At 41.8% G+C, this 22474-nt stretch overlaps 1 protein-coding gene across 2 annotated transcripts in view; it reads left to right on the plus strand.

Annotated features, from left to right (window-relative positions):
• LRP5 (LDL receptor related protein 5) overlaps positions 1 to 22474 on the plus strand; it is a 134355-nt gene that overhangs the window by 25139 nt on the left and 86742 nt on the right. For both annotated transcript variants that reach the window (NM_001012897.2, XM_040700872.2), the window contains exons 2-3: positions 6808 to 7204; positions 21360 to 21557. In NM_001012897.2, coding sequence (NP_001012915.1) covers positions 6808 to 7204; positions 21360 to 21557 — 595 coding nt within the window. The remainder of the gene's footprint in view (positions 1 to 6807; positions 7205 to 21359; positions 21558 to 22474) is intronic.

Here is a 22474-nt window from a genome sequence, read left to right on the forward strand (position 1 = left end):
GTGGTAAATGTGGGAGTAGAACTGAGGAGCCCTGGTTTTGAGTCAGCTCGACAGACTGCTCCCACCTACCTCTGTGTTGCAGCAGGAGTATTCTTTCATTTAGTAATTACAGTAGGAATTCGCCTTATCTAGAATAATGGGTTTTGAGGATGAAAGTCGCAGCCCTCTATTCTTCGGACTGTATCTGGCATGTTTAAACTCGGGCTGAATATGTGCAGTGTGTACAGGAAGATCAACGCTTAATCTATCTTTTTGAAGTCGCTGATCAATGGATTTCAGATTCTCTGCAGCAACAGCAGCTGCCAGCAAAAAGTACTGGGGTTCAGAATACAGTGCTTGGGGTTTCAAGGAAGAGGAACTATTTTTGTTTCTTGAGGAATACGTAACAGTTGTGTTAAAAGAGTAAAATCAACTGGTGTGAGCTTGTGGGATTTGTATATGCCTTTCTCTTCTTGCTTAGTGAGGTGCTGGATTTATTTAAAGCGGTGGGGTTGGTGAAACTCTTGGTTCCCATCCTTTCTTTTCCATGCATGACTGTTTCTCCTTTTTACCTTCTTTCCTGTTGTGTTGGTGGTAGTGTTTTTTTATTTTTATGGCTCTAGTAGCCTCTCTGTTCTCTGGCACATGAGCTTCCTGCTGTCACCAGCTGCTGTCTCTCACCCCTTGAGCTAAGCTATGAAAAATAGGGATAACACCCAAAAGGGTGACAGCATGTGGAATAATTTCCTTTCCTGAATGTTTGGAAGCAGGCTTATGCTTCATATCGGAGGCCTAGTTTCCATGTGTTCTGGAAGAATTAGAGCTGAAAAAGAAGAGGGATCACTTAATTCTATGATTCCATGCTGAGATGGAAGGGACCCTTAAAGACAACCTGGTCCAACTCCCCTGAAGGGCACCTACACTAGATTGGGTGCTCAGAGCCCCATCCAGCCTGACCTTGGGTGCCTCCAGAGGCAGCACACCCACCACCTCTCTGGGCAAAAACTTCTTCCTTATATCCAGTCTGAATGTCCCTCATGTAGTTTGCAGCCATTTCCCCTTGTCCTATCACAGCAGCCCCTGCTAAAGAATGTGTCCCCTTCTTTCTTATAGCCCCCCTTTAGATACTGAAAGGCCACTCGAGCACTTTGTCTTCTAGAACTGGTTTATCTGTTGGCTTTAGAACTGATGTGACCCTATTTACATGCTCTGTTTCTGTACAGCAGCTGTTTTTAAGTCTGGAAAGCTGATGCATGCATGCTGGCCCCATATCCCCTCTTAGTGTTTCCTTAAGACTGTACACACTTGGGTGCAAAAGTTTTGACATGTCTGTTTTTGCCATCTTGTGTGCCTGTGGCAGCGGGTGTGGGGGTTGTTTTTATTCCATGGTAATGAGTGTTTTTGTGGTTTGGGACATTGACTGCTGCAAGAATTATATGCTCTTCTCCCTGTCCAGCACTACAGACGGCTTAACCACAGAGGTCTTCTGCGCGCTTGTCTTGCTAAGAATTGATAGAATATTTAAAATAGAAGCTGTTGCACATGCTGTTATTTTGTGTAGCTGTGTTAGCATCCTTCTTAAAATGAGACCTTGGTTCTGTGTTGTGAGCCAGGTTCCCGGATCCTTGGTCACTTCTGTTAAAAGCACAGCCAAGCCTTTCCATGACCTTTAGCCCAGTTAAGTGTTTGAAGAATGGGTTAAGCAAGGCTTTTCTCCTGTGCTATACATAGGGTTTTGCTCTTGCAGTGTTTTCAAGAGGAAGAACTGTGCATGTGCCTGGAATTGTCATGTCTTCAACCATAAGGAAGTGCAGATAAAATGTAGGCATGTAAACAAGTACAAAACAACAGTATAAATATCACTATTTAAAACTGGATAGCCTCGGCTTGAACTACTGGAGCTTTGCCAGCAACTGGCGATGTGCTCTGCTGTCAATTCTTAATGATCATCTTTGTCATAATATGTAAATGAGCATCAAACTAGTTTTAATAACTATTACTGAACCTAATAGCAAAGGCTATTTCTGAAGGTCACGTATTTGCCTGTGTGCGGTTGTCAGTTTTCTTCATAGAATCATACGATGACTTAGGTTAGAGGCACCTTAAAGCCCATCCAGTTCCACCCCCCTGTCCTGGGCTAGGCTGCCCCCCACCAGATCGGGCTGCCCCTGTCCCCATCCAGTCTGGCCTTGAGTACCACTGGGGATGGGGCATCCACAACTGTTCTGGGCAGCTGTGCCAGAGCCTCACTGCCCTCTGAGTAAGGAATTGCCTGCTAACATCTAATCTAAATCTTCCCTCTTTTAATTTAAAACCATTCTCTCTTGTCCTATCACTTAGTAAGATAAGGACATAGGTAAGGGAGCTGCTGTAGACTGCTAAAACTGGCACTGTGTATAGTGGTCAACCAAATGAATTATATAGCAGACCACAATTCCTCTAGTTTTATGTATGCTCTGGATATCTTTTCTGGTGCAGGTAAAAGCTATCCTGATTCCATAGTTAAACTTAAAGAACAGAAGGTTTGCCCAAGAACATTCAGAAGATCTGCAGCAAAGCTGGAAATTGAACCCAGGCTTGATCCCTACCCAGGCTGATGAGGACTGCTTTTAAACCAGTTAATGGACTGATGAGGAGCTGTACTTTCACCCTCTTGTGCAATATTTCTCCATGTAAATAGCTCTGTCATAAACCCAAGGGTGTGTTCCAATTAGCAGTGGATCACAAGCAAAACAATGTTTGTTGAATATAGTCTCTTTCTAGAGTGATGTTCTGCAGCTTTCGTGTGATTGTAAATTGCTACAAATCTGTACCTAAACTTATAGCAGTTTAGGTTGTTATCTATTTACATTTTATTTGATATCTTAAGGGGCTTCAGGTTCTCTTTTTGCTTATCTTTATCAGAGGATTGTGAGCTGCAGCTACGTAAGGAAGTTTTAAATATTGCCTAGTATGGAAAAATATGAACTGCTCTAACTACTGAAAAAGAGGACAACTTTTTTTGCCATCTACATACAACTTTTGCCCCTTCTATTGGGTGGTAATAGGCTCTATGTAAACAGCTTGTCCCTCCGCGTTCATCATTGTAATGTTTATTCTTTTCTCTTTTCAAAATAGAAGTTGGTTTCCCTTTTCAGGCCATTTGCAGTTGTCAGGAGCATTGCTGATCAAAACAGAACGTGAAACTTAAGCATTCCTTTGAGACCCTTGTAACTTGCTAACCATGAAGGAATTTCTCAAGCAAGGTATCTTGCATCTTGTTGTTTAACAGATGAGTGCATTTGAAGGTCAATGTGAATAGTTCTTGGAGTCCTCATCATGTCTCTCCTCTTTCTCACTGTCCCTTAGTAAAAAGAGGTTTCAAATAGCCTGGAGTGGGATGCAAAGTGAGCTGACCACATATGGGTTTTGTATACAGCCAGTAGTGTCAATGTTTACAAATTACTGCTTCCACTCAGACTTCTGTAGAAATGCATTGGTGGTTCAACAGAATAAACATGACTGAGTTTATGGGGTGAAGAAGTCGGAGTCAGTGGTAAGAAATTGTTATTAACTGTCTTTCTGTTGTTATTAACTGGCTTCCCATTTTGCTCTGTTGAGAGTTGTACAGTAGGCTTATGAAAATGAAACCATAGAATGGCTTGGGTTGGAAGGGACCTCAAGGACCACCTAGTTCCAGTCCCCTGTCATGGGGGAATCTTCAAGTCCTTCAAGGATTCATATGTATTAGTAAGACAGGATGAGTGGATTGGTTTTTCACACTTTTGGAGATGAGCCTTCTATTCTACGTACAGATGGAACTAAAAATCGTTTACCATGTGTTGGTGGGATGATCTTGAGTCTACAGGGTGGTGGGTGGTTTGGTGATGGCATATCAAATTGTTTCATCAACATAATCAGTTTTGTTGCTTTCTGAGATTTCTTTGGTTTCTCGTTCTAATATCTGGGGAAAAAAAAGCTACAATTATATTGGGAATGATTGTATCTTTGGAATTGCTAAGCTGTTGAGTTGGTCATTCTATGAGACAAAATGCTCTGAAGCACTTTCCAGCATACTAGGGGCCTGAGCTGAGGTATGGAGCAAATTCCTTTCCACCCCCCATCTCTAAGCAGAGAAGGCAGTGTGTTTGGCTACCCAAAGGAGCCCATCTCTTGGCTGTAAGAGACTGATGATATGTATAAAGGTAATTGTCTTACCTGTTTTTCTTTAATCGCATCTACTTTGGATGCCCCTTGCACATTTACTATACTTGGTCCCTGAGAAAGTTGGAAGTTTGCAAAATTCTGTGAACTTTTGTTATCTCAGGGATTGCATCTGCTTGATGCTGTAGAGTTAACAGAGCTGCTTTTGCCTGCTAGTGAGCTGTCACACTGCCACTGCCTCAGAGTTCTGATCTAAGGCGTTAAATGCAAGGCCGTGGAAACACATTTAGCCTGTCTTCTGACTTTGGTGTTTGTCAAGTTGGGAGAGCTTCTGATTCTTCAGCAGCAGCATTCCAAGCAACAAGCAGTGCTCCTTTTCTTTTTTTATCACTGCTTTTATTTTTTTTATATTTTATATTTTTCTCCTCCATGCCAGCAGTAGTCTGATACAAATCTCATCACAGAGTTCTAAAACATGGTCTGAATAAAACAGGAATATAATTCACAAAGACTACCAAATGTATTTGTTTGTTTTTCCCTGAAGGAAATGAAATTCTCATTTGTTTTCAGAAAGGATGAACTCTGTGCATCTTTCAATAATCGATCAGTTTACATCAGTGTACAAATGCAGTAAAATCTTGACACAGTTGCAAGCAGGTCAGTATGATTTCCCTGCTGGGCGTTCGTAGGGAACACAATGCATCTGTTCTTCAATCAGGACAACTCCAAAGCACAGAAGTGACAGTCAGCACAGTAGTTAATGTGTTATCTGTGTGCTGTTGTCCTGCTGCGTGCATCAGTGGGGAAAGAAATTCTTGAAAGCGATGGGGAACTGGGATAATATTGATACTGATTGGATTAGACATTGTTCATGTCTGATCTTTAGTTAAGAGGCTGTTGAATTCCTCTGCTGTTGATTGGACTTGATGTTTCAGGTTGCTTTTTCCATTGTAGCAGTGTTTATAATGGCTTCAGCGTGGGAATGTCTAAATGAAAACTTGCCCCTTCATATTCCTTAAAACATTTTGGGGACAATATATATATTTAATCTTGTCTGTAGACTTTTTATGGATTTAGTCTTTGGCTGGATCTGGAATATTTGGTGAGGCAATTTCGCATAAATGAAACATTCTCTGCCTCAAAGAACTTGGGACTTAAACAGGGCCTGCTAACATCAAACTTTACAAGTGTTCAGATGGTTTGGTATAGTGCCACTTAAAATAGACATAGCTTTGGGGAAACAATGAGTTGCAGAAAGGAGAGCAAGCACTTTGCATTCTAAATGCTTTTTCTTCTGCTTTCAATAACCTGTTGGGCTTTCGTGATATCACTGGTCTTCTAAAGATGACAGAGAGGACGTGGCAAGTTAGGAAATGAGATGGGAATGTTACCAGAACTTCATTTCTTAACACATAAGTCTGTTGTTGCTGCTCTGTGTGTTGAGTGGCAGGCTTATGCACCTCTGCTGGATGTATATTGGAAGCAGAAGCATCGATTAAAATGATGACGTGAATCAAGAGTAAGCAGTCAGCTGATGGAGACCTCCAGCCACTGCTGCTTGATGTAGAAGAATTGGGGTGGGGTGGGAAAGGGTACTGGGTGAAAAGCAACAAGGGCAAATAGAAATTTCATGGCATATGATCCCTACCAGGCTTCAGCCATCTGCAGAGAAGCTGAGGGAGCTCCATTCCTTCCAGCAGCTAGTAGCTTTTTCTGAATACTGGCATTCTCCTAAACAGCTGCTGGTGTCTGCAGCCATGGCTGGCACAGTGACATAATTGCTGCTGTCTCTGCAGCCATACCTCAAGATGAACATTTTTCTAGTTTACTGCTGGACGTAGGAGCAAGACTGTTTTTAGGGGAGAGATGAAGCGGTTTATTTGGCTGTTGTTCAGTGATAGGCCTGCTTGATGTCCTCTTCTGAAAGAAGCAGTGGGATCCAATCATGCCCTTGCCTAAATCTACCCTTCATCTCACTCCCCATCTGTGGTGGGTCATCTGAAGGACCCACTTCTGTTCTCCCTTTCCTAGGGTTCTGTGATACTCTGTGGGGTGGGTTGAGCTTGGTAGGCACTTGGTGCAAGCATTTCAGTTTGTGAGACCTAGCACTGCTAGCTTCCAGCCTGCTACTGAAAAGGTGTCAGGACTTGTCTTCTGTGTGTCTTTCCAACTTTGTGAGAAGCTTTAAACCATGAGGAATTTGTTCTAAACCTCGGTCGTGAATTATCTGAAAGGACCCACGCCATGCCATTTGGGACACTCACAGTTTAACTGGAGAGTGTGTGTACAGCAGCAAAGTGTTTGGGCTTTGTTTTTGTTTTTCTGCACAGACAAGATGTCAGCATTAACACTGGAAATACCTTACCTGTGTTGGTCTCTACTTAGTTAAATGCTCAGCTCACCTGCTCATATGTAGGAATGAGTTCTAAATTAGTTTGTCCTAAACTGTCAAAGAGCCTCTGTCTGAAGGCCCTGTTGTGGGTAAGAAATCGGGTCTGCTCATCCCTGTCTTTTCTTCTCCTCCTTTTTCTGATGAGTAGAGGCAATAGGTTATGGGTACTGTGCATTTTTCTCTTCCTTGCTGCTTCTGCTGTAGTGCCTGCCCTGCTGGTGTGTTTATAGTCTGCACTTTAACATCTGCAGATGCCAATAATGCTAATATGTTTTTGTTTTTTTCTTCTGTAGCATCTCCCTTCCTGCTTTTTGCCAACCGTCGGGATGTTCGACTCGTGGATGCTGGAGGTACAAAGCTGGAGTCCACTGTGGTGGTCAGTGGTTTAGAGGATGCTGCTGCGGTTGACTTCCAGTATTCGCAAGGCATCGTTTTCTGGACAGATGTGAGCGAAGAAGCCATCAAGCAAACTTATATTAACCAAACTGGGAATGTGGTGCAGAATGTCATCATTTCTGGTCTGGTTTCCCCGGATGGCCTGGCGTGTGATTGGATTGGGAAAAAACTTTACTGGACAGATTCAGAAACCAATAGGATAGAAGTCGCTAATCTGAATGGAACATCTAGAAAAGTCCTCTTCTGGCAAGACCTCGATCAGCCCAGGGCAATAGCTTTGGATCCAGCTCATGGGTAAATATTAATTTGACTGAAATGGTTAAATGGATACGGTGGTGATTTATATTGGTTTTTTAGTTCTGGGAAAGAAACACGGTCTTTTGTTTCAGTTTACATTTTCCCAAGGTATTTTTCTCAAGATCTATAACTGAACATATGTTTAAACTTAAATATTTTGTGGCAAGAAATGACAGCCTAGAGCTGAAAAGAAAAATACAGCTGCTCTTAGGTGCCAAGTCAAATATTCATTTGGTACGATTGCTTAATGTATTCATTACACTTCTGAAAAGCAATTTATTTTTCAAGCCTTTTTTATTGTTATTCCCTCAGTTGTCTTGTCTGGTAAGTTAATTTTCATTTGAGATGCAATGTCTAATGTGTCTAGTCAGCAAGGTATGTGTCTCTGTATGAGTCAAAACAGAAATTCTCTCTTGCTATGCTCTGGTAAATGAAACCAGGATATTTTTAAGTGGTGATTTTGAACAATTATGTTTGTTCTGGCAAGTGAAAGAACCCACGTAGAGTCAGGGGCTCCTTATGCCTTAAGGCAACCAGGTTGGGATGTAATAAGAGAATAGGCTGGATGGATGTGTCACTGTGGCTGGCCAGGTACTCATAAGTGCTCTTGAAAATAATGGTCTCTCTTCACTACCCCCATCTCTGCATATGTGCTATTTGCTGTCGTATGCACGAACAGTGCTGATGTTGTTCACTTTGTGCCCCATATTATTTGCAGTGATGATTGAAAGTCTGCTATGCTAGCACTGCAAGTGTCTCCTGCTCCTCAAAGAAGTCATACTGTATACAGCAGTGGAGTGTTAATAAGAGGAAGAGCAAAGCTCACAGGCAAGGCTGCTTGTTTTCAATCAGTCTGTACTTTTTTTAAGGAGTTTCTTTATGTTCCTCATCTGTTTGGTGTGTGGTTACATTTCTTATCTCTAAGAAAATGAACATCAGCTGACGTTTTCGCTAAGCCCATTCTCTTTGTAAGAGGATGTTGACTTAATACAAGGGCTTAGGATAAACCACAAATACCGAGTCATACTATTGTATATTGGCAAAGTGGAAATCTCTGCCCTGGGAGATGGGCATTTTCTGGAGGAACCACCACCTTCAGGTGTAGGAGAGGTGAAAACTGAAGCTAAGCAACGTGATCACCATATTAGCAACTGCTGTACTGCAGACAAGAGCTCTGAAAGTTTATTTTTGCAATGATCCCTGCATAATGCATTCCAGATGCATGGAAGGAGTTATGGGTACATTTATGATTAATATATGAAAGATATGCAGGTACTAAGTGAAACTATGTGTATCCAAAGAAACAAAATCCTTAGTGCTGCTGACAGGCCAAGCGCTGGAGCTGCCTGTGTTTCCCAGGTAACTGGTGGAAAGAGAAGGTATGATCAGTAAGAGAACAAGTGGCATGACTGTTGGACCACAGGACTTTCAAGAGGGATTTTATCCTCTTAAATCCTCATTTCGCTTCTGCTAACTTTGCCTTCAGGTGAAAGGAAGAAAAGGGAAAAATTGACCTACAAGGGTCAACAAATTCAATATAAAACCATTGCTTGAGTTCAGGCCACCCAGTCAGGATGGTGATGCTGATGAATTATTCTCTAAAGAATTCAGAGATACCTCTGGATCAACTGACCTTGTCCTTATGGGCAACTTCAACTTGTCAGCCATTAATTGGGAATACCACTCGGGTGATACAAACCCTGAACTTGTGTGGGACTTGCTGCTCCAGCTGGATGCATATAAGTCTATGGAGCATGATGGGATTCATGCCAAGGTACTGAAAGCGTGGCTGATGTCATTGTGAGATGTCTCTCAATTATTTTTCAGCAGTCTTTGGAATCTGGAGAGGTCCCAATAGACTGGAAACTGTCAAATGTTGTCCTAGTTTTCGAGGTGGGCAAGAAAGAAGACTTTGGTAATTATAGCCCCATCAGTGTCACTTTGGTGCCTGGCAAAATTAGGGAAAAGATTGTTCTGGGGCATACTGAAAAACATCTGAAAGATAGTGCAGTCATTGATCACAGCCTGTCCAGGTTCACGAGGGGTAAGTCCTGTTTAACAACCTTAATCTTCTATGACAAGGTTACCCACTTAGTTGACCAAGGGAAGCCAGTTGATATCATCTTTTCAGATTCTAGCAATGTTTACTGTTTCTCACAGTTTCCTTCTGGACAAAATGTCCAACACACAGCTAGACAAAAGCAGAATGCAGCGTGTGAGCAATTGGCTAATGGTTTGGGCACAGGTGGCTGTTGTAAATGGGACAAAGCTGGCAGAAAGTCACTGTGGGGATCCATGGGGCTCCATTTAAGGAACTGTTCAGTGTTTTCATCAGTGACTTTGATAATGTACTTGAAGGTATATGAAGTAAGTTTGTGAATGATACTAAGTTAGGAGGGATTGTTGACTCCCTTGAGGGTAGAGAGGCCTTGCAGAGAGGTCTTGACAAATTGGAGGGCTGGACAGTTGCCAATCATCTTTAACAAGAGCCAGTGCTGGATTCTGCCCCTGGGATGGAGCAGCCTTGGCTATAGGTACAAACTAGGGGACGTGAAGCTGGAGAGGAGCCCCACAGAAAGGGATCTGGGGTTCTGCTTGATGGCAAGTTTTATGTGTGCCCTGGCAGCCAGAAGGGTCATCTATACTCTTGGCTCTTCACCAGAGGGTAGTGGGCATGGCCCCAAGCTGCCAAGAGTTCAAGGAGCATTTGGACAATGCATTCAAACATAGTTTGACTTCTGGGTGGTCCTTTGTGGAGCCAGGGGTTGAACTCAGTGATCATTCCAACTCAGGATATTGTAGGATTCTATAACATCAGGTTGACGTTTTGTAAGTGGATCCAGTTCTTTACCTTTTGATTGTTTTCTTTAAGGTAGCTTATGTATTAGTCATGGTAATGCATTTCATGCCTTATTAGGTGATCTTTGACTACTTTGAAAAACTGATGGGATTAATTGGGGATTTCTGATAGTGTATTACTCTTACTATAGCATATATACACTAGGTTAAATGCAAAAGTACTGTTCTTAATAAAAACTGGATTAAAAGAACGGCAAAAGAAAGTGTGTCTGGTACAGTGTGATGAAGATTGCCTTTAGAAAAATCACCAGTGCTGCTGGTGAAATTTTACTTCTGTAAATCTAATCTTTGTGCTTAGAAAAAGGGGGGATACAGCCGTGGTTAATTTTACATGGCTTTGAAGGGCAGTTCTATATGGCTATACTCTGCACAGAACAGATGTGCAGTATTTCTTCAGCATACACAAAACCCAGTACGTGTAACAATAGAAGACGTTGTTTCAGGCTTGCTTCCCACTGCCCTGGAGTTGTACTGCATTCAGCTCTCTGCTCAATATTTTGGTTCAGGAACCCTTTTAAACATTAAGTATCCAGCATCAGCACAAGAAGTTACCTCATGTTAGCTGCCTGGTGTGCGCTGGGCTTCCTCGTACCTTGCTTCTACCCTTCCATGGGTCCTGCAAAAACCTTTCTTCCCTGGAGGACTCATCTGTTTCTAATTACTGTACATTTAATCCTCCAGGGAAAGTGTGCAAGTGTGAACGTTCACTGTGGAATGGTGTAATACATCAGGAACAAAATTGATTTGCCAGAACGGTGGGTGTCTGCAGGTGAGACAGTCACCTTGCAGCTTTCTGGTTTTGATCATAATTGCTTCAGATGAGGAGAGAATGACAGTTCTGATTTTTGCACAGATAAATTTCTTGACTTGCTGGTGCTGCTTTCCTGAGCAGTTAATTCAGTATGTAAGGATTTTTTTTTCCTCCACTGGGAGCAGCAGCTTTGTATGAAACAACTTCATGGGCTTTAACTTGTGGCAGACATTTTTAATGTTTATCCTGTTTGATTTATGTATCAATCCAGTGCTTCAAAGCAGTGTAAGCCTTAAATAGCCTGTGAAAATGAAGATACATGTATCCTTTATAATTAACCAATTTTTCTCTGTTATGGTCTATTAAAATCAGCCTCCATAGAGCTGCTGTTCTGGTTAAAATGACAAATTCCAGTATTGCTTAATTTAATGAGGGTCGTATTAAATTAAGGGCAGGTTTACCCAAATAACTGTGCCCATTAGTTTAATACGGTAAACTTAAAGTAACAAATCATGCGTGACATACATTTGAGGAATAACAAATATGAATTTAAATTGATTTTACAACTAATTTCATGTTGTAGTTCTGATGTATTTTATAAGTACATCCAGGAGGTAGTAGTCATGACGTTCGATTTACACACAGCGGGCTCTGAGTTTAAACTCTCCTAGAAACAATTGTTCCTTATTGACAAGTATTTTCTGGGGTAGGGAAGTGGGTGACAGAAGGGAAAAGAACTGTTAATACATTCTCATTTGTCATTTTGTTAATAGGCTTGCGTAATCAGATAGCTAATGCAGTTATTACAGCTGACAGAAGAGTGAGAATTAGGACTAAACTTGAAGAAAACAGATTGGAGCATTTGAGTAAGCTTGTCTTTTTTTCCAGATCATGAAATCTAATGAAAGTTAAACTAGGATTTTTAAACTGATTGATGCAGTCTTAAAGTTGCTAGATATTTGTTTGCAGTCTGGAAGAATTTCCAGAGCTGTGATTTTGGCCATTTAAAATTTTCTTTTGGAGAACTGGGGGGAAGCTTAGAAAATGAGAAAAAAATATAATGCAGCATTGGCTCTGTTAAAGGTGTTTGTTACTTGGAAAAGGTGATATTACACAAAACAAATCTCAAATGAGGCAGCAGTACTAATTAGAGCGTAAATCAAAATGGAGATGCCCTTCATCCACCACCTACCTCCAAGCAGTCATTGAGAACATTCTTAGAACTTCTTTCTTTTAGGACAAGCAGTGATGCTATTTTACACCGTCTTTGGATCTCTACTTTTCACAGTGCTGGTGAAAATTTAACTTTTAAAGTCCTGTGGAAAATTCCTAAAAGTGTTTCAGTTTCTCAACCATAGATGCATTGCTTAGTGGCAAAGAAGGAAGGAAATGGTGTGCTTAGTTTGCAGTCTAGAAAGTCCTGTGGAAAATCTCCAAAACTGTTTCAGTATCTCAACCACTGGTGCGTTGCTTAGTGGTGAAGAAGGAACATAATTTGTGTGTGTAGTTTGCAGCTGGAATTAGGGAACCAAAAGTGCTTGCCAAAGAGTGTGCAGAATGTATCAGAGGATGAACAGCTCTACCTCCCATTGTGCGAGTCTAGGCAAGTTCCCCTATTACAAGAGATGCCTGTATGACCCATGTGATAAGGGGCGCTCCAACTCAGTTGGAGGAAGGGTCTGTGCTGCCATTCCCCCTTCCATGCGTGCACAAATGCGGAATCCCACCTACTGCCACCTTGTGTGCTAGGTACAGATGCATATGCAAAACAGTCCCTTTTTGCAATAAATAAAGAGGGCTATGACTCAGTCGTCTCGTGTGCACCCACTGCTTGAATATTACCTAACCAGAGGCTATGCTTATGGTTTAAGGGCTGTTTGCTTTGTTTTTGCAACAAAACAAAGGGTTCAGGGAAGGCAGAATAATGTACTTTTTTTCCTCCTTTACAGCTGAGATAGTGTGGCAAAGAGGTGGAAATGTGTAGACTTCCTTCATAAGCCCATTGAGCTCTCTCCCCGATTAGCACTCATCACTACAAGTCCTGTGATTCTTCACATCCTGAAAAAAAAACAGCTGAGTCCTGGCAACTGAGATCTCTTTGTCTTGGATGCATTTAGCCTTCTTGAGTAGTCTGGAAATAATGGTAACCTTTTTAACTTCTACACCATTTGTTAAGGGAACAGAAGGATGCTGATAGAATGCAGCAGGAGGCTGGCTTTGGTTGTCTCTGTGCCAGTATATGTTGGTGTGCGTTTGAGGTGATTGGTAACGTAGCCTTTGCTTTGGCTCTGAGGCCGAAGAGGTGGGAGAAGCTGAAGTTCTCTTTGATAAGAAGTCTTGATGGAAGCAGTATTTAAATCTATGGGGAATCATGGAATGTGTTGAATGTGAACTTAAACAGGGTTACACGTGTTTCATTGTGTTTGAAGTTGCAAGCATGCAGTTGAACAGGTCATTGGCTGTCATTTGAGTTTTCCCAAATTTGAGTCGATGCATCAATCAACATACTGAAATAAAATGTATTAGTTTCAGTCAAGTATATAAGGGTACTTAGGTACAATGTCTGTGAGCAGGAGAGCAACCAATGCTTTCTTTGCACAGTTGGGTTACTCATGTTCAGTACATCTGTTCGACTTCTGCCCTCCATGAAGTCGGTACATATAATGTCTTCATCTCTTCTCAAATGTTACACTGTTCCTTGTGCCTTCCTTGTGCTATCTGCTGACCATGAGGAGTAGTTATAAGGGCTTGTTTTAGCTGGCAGTAGTTTTACTATTTTCTGCATAATTTTGGCATGTGAATGTGCTAAGCAGTCTTTCACAGAGGAAAAGGTCTTTACCTCCATTTCCCTTCCCCCTTTCTTTTTCCTAAGAAACTTTGCTAGTGCAGTTTGTTTCTTGAATAAGTACCAGAGTGAGTTGCAGTAATACTGCATCCTGAGTTACAAATTCTCTTCCTTAAGCCCCCCTGAGCAGTGTTATAAGTATCTCTCTACTGCTGCCTTCCTCCAGCGTACTTGGAAGTTTTCTTGGGGGTTCTGAATTACTTGCACCATCTCCCCAAGGATTCCTTGACTTCATAGTGTCATGTAACCTGACTTCTTCAGGATTCAACAGGCTGTTGAAGCCACGTTGAATAAATGCTTGCTTACCTTTGAGAAACAACTGTGATGCCTTACTCCTTTCTGTATAAGTAAGCATATGGAAAGGTGTGCACTCTTTCCTTGCAAGCAGTTCATTGCAGTAATATTTGAGTACTGGTCAGTTGATAGACTGCTATGTTTTGTCTTCATTCCAAGCTGCCAGATAGTATGTATATATGTGTCTGTGTGTATATATGGTGTGATTAGTTGTGATTGTTGCCTGCATATTCATGGGCTGTAGCAGGAAGATCTAAATAGAATGCTTGTGAGGATCATCTAGATTGCACAGCATGCTCCTTGAGGAGGAAAAAGGAGGCAACTTCAGTAAGTAACTTGCAACTTATTACTATGCAAGGCAGCCCTTCTTTTTCCTTCTGTAAATGATTGGCACTATTTCATTTAGCCGTCGAGTTTTTGTAGCTTAAGCAGTGGGATGGGGAAGTAAGTTTTAAATGTGCCGGATTCTAAACTTCATAGCAATTTCCTGTGAACTCCTGGTTTTTGCCCTGGGCTTGTGTAAGTTTGGGAACTTTGAAATTGGAGAAGTCAGTGCTGATTTACATCATCTGTACCACTGGCCCCTTTTGTGTAAGCGGGTTATATAAGATTTGGCAACCCTACTGCCTTTGGGAAGGTGGAAAAAACGTTCAGCCCATGTGACTTCTTTTTATTATGGCCGTGATACCTTCCAGCTCAGACGGCCGATTGGTGCTTGTTGAGGGCATGGCCGTGATTTGTAATCTTTTCAAATATGATGACCAAGGGGATGAGGTACCAGGAAATAAGAAATGACCTGCGGCTTTAAAGCTGAAGGGAAATATGGTCTTCATCCTGTTTTTGCTCCTGCACCTGGAATTTTAAAATTAAGGCCACTGGAGTGCAGTTCACCAGCTTTATAATCTGTTTTGCAAGGTGGCTTTCAGTCCCGTTCTTCTGTTGTTACTGAAACACCGTTTAAACCTCAGTTCACTGCGGTAATTAAGGATGTGCCGAAGTCCAGTGACTTGCTGACTGCAGTTAAACTGCATCTATTTGTCTTCTTACTAGTAACCTCCGTAGTGAAGCTTTGCAGCTACTGTGCTAACTGTTACTAATAGAGCAGTGATGGGATTTTGAGCTCTATTTATTCTAGCACTTTTGGCTACTGGATTTTGGATTTGATAGTCTGTTAGTGGTTGTGTGTACAGAAGGAAGAATTTTTTTGTCTTCTCACTGATGATGCTTTGGCTTCTGCTTTGCTTGGTTCCTGCTAGTTTCTTTAGTGTTCAGCTTAGGGGCAGAATTGGCAGAACTGTTGTGAAGTTATTGTTAGATGCTGATTTCTTCCCTGGCAACCCTGCAGTTTTTGGCTTGAAAGTTTGGTGTCAAAGGATAAAACCTAGTAAGGGTTAAGAAATAAATGACACTTAAACTTCCCTCAATAACTGAATAAAGAAACCAGGGAATTTGTCCCAGGGTTGCTTTTTGTTCTGTGCTTCTCAAGTGCTGTTTGTTTTTTATTTGTAGGAGTATTGAATTGTGTTAGTTGCTTAGCAGTGATTTTTGCTCACCATGGCATTTTTTATTAGCTCTTTAGGAACTGATGTTTTCGTTTGTTGTTACAGCCTCAGTGTTGTTATGCTTGTATTGACCTGTTGCAACCCAGGTGGGATACAAAACTCCTGGGATGCCAAATCGTAGCCCTGAAAATGCAGTCCATCTAATGTGGGCAAAGATGCAAACTAGTGGTTTGGGCTCTTTTTGCTCCTTCAGGTGTTACGATGCACCGTAGCCCCAGGGGTATTTAGAACTGTGTAACTTGCTCTTAACCAACCAGCCCCCTTCCCTGTTCAGCCCTCAAATAGCCCAACTGAAAAAAGACCAGACCTACCCGAGTGTGTGTGTATGGCTCTCCAGTATTATTCAGCATATCTGTATTCAACAGGTTTTCAGAACAGGGAGCATTTGAATAGCGTGGAGAGTACTGGACTGACATCCTCTCCGTAGCCTGGTGAATGGTCCTGAAACCTTTTCTGAGCTTTTTTTAACAGAGAAATGAAAACAATGGAGTTTGTTAATGTGTTAGATGCCAGCAAAATAATTATAAAAATAAATATATATTTGAAAAACAAGAAAATTGTCCAAATACCATCAGCTGTCCATGAAACAATGGTGTCTAGACTTTTTTTGAAGGGCTTGGTTTCTGCTAAGGTCCAGAAGAAATGTAGACTATTGAGTGCATTTTTAAGGCAGAAATAATACATAGCTTAGCACTTCTGGCTCCTGAATTAGTTTAACAAGTTTAAACTCTCTTAATGTCAGGTTAATTCGGATTTCTTCGTAACACATCCATTGTGCAACTGCAGTAGTGCGTGGCCTGTGACAGTGAAGTCTGACTTTCCTTTGAGAAGCCACATGGAGTTTCTTGTTCTTCTGTACATCCTGCGCCCTGTCCCGTCCCAGGACCATCAGGACTATCTGATATTTGCATCTCTTCCTGTCCTAACGGTGTTTTGAAGGTGCGAAGTGCGAGACGTAACTGTTGCTAATGGACACTCTAAAATACTCAGTTTCTCTACTGTCTTTCCAGCGTGGATCTTGATCTAAATTAACCCAACTGAAACAAGCAGATTTCAGTAGTTTGTGTAGGCTCTCATGTTCTTGATCCCTGAGCTATTTCAAGGATAGGTTTGAAGCCAGGCTCTCTCTTGATCACATCAAGAAACTGTGTTGGTTTGTTTTTTTTTTCCTTACCCTGAATTTTGTATCCTGTGGTGTTTGAACTATGAATGAGCATATATATACACGAACATTTATACTAAACACAGGTCCCAATTATTGATTTTTCTAATTTAAAACTATTTCCTATTGAATTGTTACATGCTTTTAGCTGCTTCTGGTGTGAAGTTCATGCTACTCTTGCTGTCTCTTCTTCCTCCTACCCCTTTCCTTTGGCACTGTTGTTCACCTGACTACAGTAGTGGTAATATTAAGCCTCCCTGCATTGGCTGTTTTTCCACATTGCTTGACTACATTTTGCCTTTGTCACTGTTGCAAAATAGAGGAGGATAAAAAAGGCAAAGTTTGACACTGTACATTCTTGAAAATCCCACACAGCATTCATTTAGAACATGTCATTTTATGGCCTTATTAATGCTTCGTGCCAAGTGTTGTGCTGTGCTTTGCGATGACCAAAAGAAGTCAGAACAGCCTGGATGGGTGCTATGGTGGGAGAGGAGGGCTGAAGAGGACTGTGCTAGCTGGTTGTAGGGTCCAAGGCATGTCTAGGCTGGTGGAAAGTAGTGCTGCTCTCTCTGGGGAAGTTATATAACAAGCTTCAAAAGTTAATCATCCCTTCTTGTAGGGTGCTAATGTCAGAAGCAGGGATAGGAACCAGGGAGGGACCAGAACGATTTGGCAGCAGTGAGATTTTAAATAGACTTACATAGAACAGAGATTCCCATCCCCTGCTGCAACTCATCTCTTTTTATAATGATGTCTTAACTCCCAGTTTAGTCCTGATGTGTTAAGAGATCCCAAGAATGGTGTTGACTTGCTGAAATTCCTGACAGTTCAGCAACTGCTGCTTGCCGAAAGAGTGGAAACCTGTTGGAAAAGGGCAGGAAGCTTTAGCTGAAGCCAAGAGTTGCTTTTGCTATTCTACTGATGGCATGCCTTCTCATGAGATGAACCAGAGGGCACATGAGAATATGTGAGGTGTGTGAAACTGTTGATCAGTAGGTGCGTGGTGATGATGGAGACTCAGCGTATCTTGAAAAGTTCTCCAGGAAGATCAGCTCTATAATACTTATGGGATTGCAAGGACACACTACAATCAGGATGAGGTGATGACAGGATAATAATGACCTTTTCTGTGTTAAAGTCAAAGTGGGAGGGGAGTGCTCTGAGAATATGCTGCTTGTGTGCAGATGGGTCTACATCTTGTCCAAATGTATCTTTACACTGCTGGCCTTTCTTACTACTTCTGCTACTTTGATTATGTCGTGTTGTTTTAGACCTCTGAATGGTTGAGCTCATTACCTGTTAATTAGTTAAAAAGTAGGGATATAGCTCTTCTGTGGCAAATTATGTGTGAAGGCAAGTGTGTTGGTATTGTCCAACAGTCTCTGTAGCCAAGGGTGTGCCCCATGAGAAGGCATCATTTGTGAAACAGGGCAACAGCTTTGAGGGGCAGAGGGGAGATGGTTTGGAACTGGAACTCTTTTGATGCAGTAGAAAAGCCATGAGGGCCCTCTGGCTTACAGGCTTCTTTATTACTTCTTATCATCTGATCACGTCATGCTTCAAGGCAAGCTGCAAGCATTTTGTTTTTTTTTTTTTAATAAGAGAATCGAGGATAAGGATTTTGTTGGAGGGTAACTTAGATATTTTTTTCATCCTTGTTTTTTAGTGGGACTTACCTAGTTTTGTCTGTTTCACTTTGCTTTTAAAAATTATGGTCCAAATTATGCTCAATAAAAATTATCTAATTTTCTTATAAGCTCCTGTTTGGTCTGCATTTGCGCATTAAAGTACATGAATAAGTGTGATATTGTTATAATCAAATTATGAGGGCTGCTCCAAAAGTAATGCCTCCTATTTTATGGTGACCCATGACATCAGAGAACATGTTGGTGGTGTGGCAGTAGAGTTGGAGCCTTCCTGCTGAAATTCCATTACATTTTGTTGCTGTGTGACAGATGGCAGCAGAGGGGCAGTCTGACAAAATGGTGTCGGACATGAAGGTGTGAATGAAGCAAAGGTATGGCATTGAATTCGTCCATGTGGGGAAAAAATGGCAACATTAACATTCATTAATATTTGCTGAACATTTATGTAGACCTAACAGTGGAGTTGAGCACAGTGGTGAGTGATGCACTTCAGCAGTGGCAGCACTGGCGTGAAAGACAAGCTGCGTTCTGGATGGCCATGCACAGCTGTCACACCATAAAATGGAGAGTGTCTCTATCAGCACATCCATGTGAATCATCAGATAGCAACCAGGGAACTGTTTACGGAACTGAATATCAGCTTCAGTGCTTTGGAAACGATGGTGGCAACGTTGGAACAGAAAGAGCACTGTATGCAAGTTTGTTAGGACGTGTTGAACCAACTCAAGGCCAAAGATAGTTTCCTGGATTGCATCATTACTCACCAGTAATGTTTACTCATAAAATGTGATTTCACCACTATGAGTCAAAACAGCGGTCCATGGAGTGCCAACATGTGCATTCTTCTCAACTGAAGAAAAAGTTCAAGATGCAGCCCTCAGCAGTAGACCATCTGGGGTACAAAAGGGTGATCCTTTCAAGAATTTCCTGGAACCTAGACAAACCAGCAGCTTTGGCCATTACATCGTGACACTGACTAAGCTGAAGGCTTGAACTTCCAGAGCAAGAGACAGTGTTTCTCTTGCAATGTGAAAACACCAGGCCCCATACCAGTTTGAAGACTGTTGAGCATGTTGCCTGTCTTGGCTGGACTGTCCTACCATACCCACCGTATATTTCGGAAAACTGGTGTTTTGCACCAGAGAATTTGCTCTATCAAATAGCATTATTGTGCTCTTAATATCTGTTACAGTTTTCATGGGAATAAATAGGAGGTATTACTTTCAGAGCAACCTATATATATTGCCCAAAGTCACCTTTGGATGACGGGGATTTCCTTCATTCAGCAGTAAGATTTTAGACTGCTCTGAACAGATCCTTCACTTTGTAAGAAGGAACCATATACTGCTAAGCAACCAGAGCAAGGAAGGTAATGGAAGTTCACTGAGCAACCTGTTACTGTTTTTGAATGGATCTGGAAGATAACACTGGAGTAAGATGGTTTGTGTATTTTGCTTGCATTTGTTTGTTTTAATAATTTATGTCCTGTCTAGAATCCACTGAAGGCATTCCAGTGAATTTGGTGTTACGAGGCTGTTGTAGAGTTTTCTTTCTTCTCCACTTTATGGTTTGAAGTTTTAAGAGAAAATTTCAGTTTAGGAATCCTGGATTTGTTTTCCGGGAGGAAGAACTGTTGATGCTAAGACAGCTGTGCTGGGCCCCATTTCTGTCTAGCCCTTTTTGTCCGTTTTCATTCTTCTGGAGATGTCTCAAGCTGTTCTTTGCATACTTGAAGCTAGTGTAGCTGTGCCAAATCTGAGAACTGATTTCATTGGAAAGTGACCTGACCAGCAATGACTATACAAAGACTATACTCTTTGATTCTCCAGCTGGTTGTATAGATGGCTGCTTTAGTATCTGCCCTTCTCTAATTGTTTGTCAATAGCTGCCTCACCACACAGTTTGAACTGCCACAAATTACAGCCTGACCTGTTAAGGAAAACCAAAATGAGTGGCAATTTACATTCATACATCGGCCTGTGCTCTGTGGCAGCTTAGCTCCTGCTTCTGCTTCTTCAGGAGCAGTTGGCCTGTACTGGCTGCTGGAAGAGAGATGTTTTGGGGAAGGCATTTGGGGACAGAAACACACTGCAGCCTCAGGTGAGCTGTCTCAGTTTGTCAGTCAGAAGCCCAAGGCCTCGTCTGTATGGAAGTTTAACCATTTCGTCTGGCAAATTCCTCATTTTACCCTCCCACGCTCAAATGTATGTGTGTTGTGGTACAAGCGAGCCCTTTCTCTCTGTTTATGCTGTACTCTCCAGTGGGATAAACAGGTTAACTGTGATGTATATGCTTCTGTGATCAGAATGGTTTAAATTAATGCTGTGGTGTAGGACAGAAGAATCTTGTTGTATGGTATAACTATGCTAAAACTGGAGTTGTGGCTGGAGCAGGGTGCAGCACCTGCAGAGATCAGAGCATTTTAAGCTTGAGTTCTGAGGGACGTGCACTTGAGAATAGCTGTTGTGACTGCTGTTGCTTCGCTGAGAGGATGGCCCCAGCTGCCTGTGGAGGGGCTACAGAGCTGCTACAAAAATGATAGCAGGGACAACACTTTAATTGCTTCCTTCTTCTAAGAAGGCAGTGTTCTTTCATAAAAGAAACCATGATGTCTTCACAACCTGTGTGTGTGTGTGCTCAGAAAGCGTGTTTGTTGACCTTTGTGGTTCCTAGCATGGTTGTATAGCCATTGCTGTCGTCTTCAGGAGATTTGAGACAAACTAGATGACAAAAACTGTAAGCACGAGCTCTGCAAAGCTGGAGAGGTACCGCGTTATGCAGAAGCAATGTTTCTGTGATGTGCTCTCATGAAGGACTCTTTTTGCACCTTCTGTAACTGCTATTTGAATTCCTGTATGTTGATGTGCTTGGGGAAATATATATTTGTGTGTATGCACCACTGTATGGTGCAACATGAAAGAAACAAAATCAAAGATACTTTAGAACATTACAGAGAGCTGCTATTCCTTGTGTTATGTTAATGAACGTACATTGTGATTTATTTTTGTGCATCTCTGCTTTCTTTTTTAGATACATGTATTGGACTGACTGGGGAGAAACACCCAGAATAGAACGGGCAGGAATGGACAGCAGCACACGGAAAATAATTGTTGATTCAGATATCTATTGGCCAAATGGACTCACAATAGATCTTGATGAGCAGAAACTTTACTGGGCTGATGCGAAATTGAGTTTCATTCATAGAGCAAATCTGGATGGCTCCTTTAGGTAAGTTTCCTTTAGTCAATAATATGGTGTGAATTGTTTCTCACCCCCGTATTTGTTTTGAACCAAGACTTTTTTCAGTAATCTAGAATAATGCTTATACCTTGTTGTTCATTGGTGTAGCAGAAATGCTAGTCATAGCCTGAAGCAGTGATTGAGCACCTGGTGGGAAGGCAGGGCCAACCCAGGGGAGCTCAGGTGCATGCAATGTGCCTGAGTGACTGGAAGGGGTGGAGCTAGGATCCACCCCGTCCCAGACCTTGTTTAAGGGTTGGCAGTGGAGGCAAGGGGTGTCTTGCTGGAGATCCCTGCCTACCTGAGACCTTCTGAAGGTGAGAAGCTTTTTTCTTTTGTTTCTGCATCTATAGCTGTCACGCTTGGGCTTATCCTTGCTTGCTGCAACCTGCGACTCTGCTACCCTGCTGTCATTCCTGTGTTTTCCATCACATTATAGTGTTACAATGGTAAACTCACTTGTTGGTAGCTCTGTAAAAATAGAATGCTCGCATGCTATAAAACTGTCTTTAAGGATTTTTGTATTGTTATTTTACTATAGATAGTTCATGGCCCTCTTGCACAAAATTTTTTAAGGCTCTTGCTTATCTTCAAAGTAATAAGAGATGTTTGTCCTTGGCCCCAGGCAATATAACATTCAACTAATGCTATGGGAATTTTTTGGCATTTTATTCTCCTTTTTTTTTAACAGGAAATATATGTTGAGACACCTGTCCTTGGCCCTGTCCAAAGATGTGCTTTGTGGCATGTCTACAAGTACCCAAATTCATCTTATTTCAGACTCTGAGCGAGATTTTTCTAAGGCTTGATAGAAAACACAGTATGCAAGTGTGCAGGCTTCTGTCCAGGTGTCCCTGTTGATTTTGGCTATTAAAGAATGACACAGATAACCCTACAGACTGGCC

This window comes from Gallus gallus, chromosome 5 (genome assembly GCF_016699485.2).
Source record: "Gallus gallus isolate bGalGal1 chromosome 5, bGalGal1.mat.broiler.GRCg7b, whole genome shotgun sequence".
Lineage (NCBI taxonomy): Eukaryota > Metazoa > Chordata > Aves > Galliformes > Phasianidae > Gallus > Gallus gallus.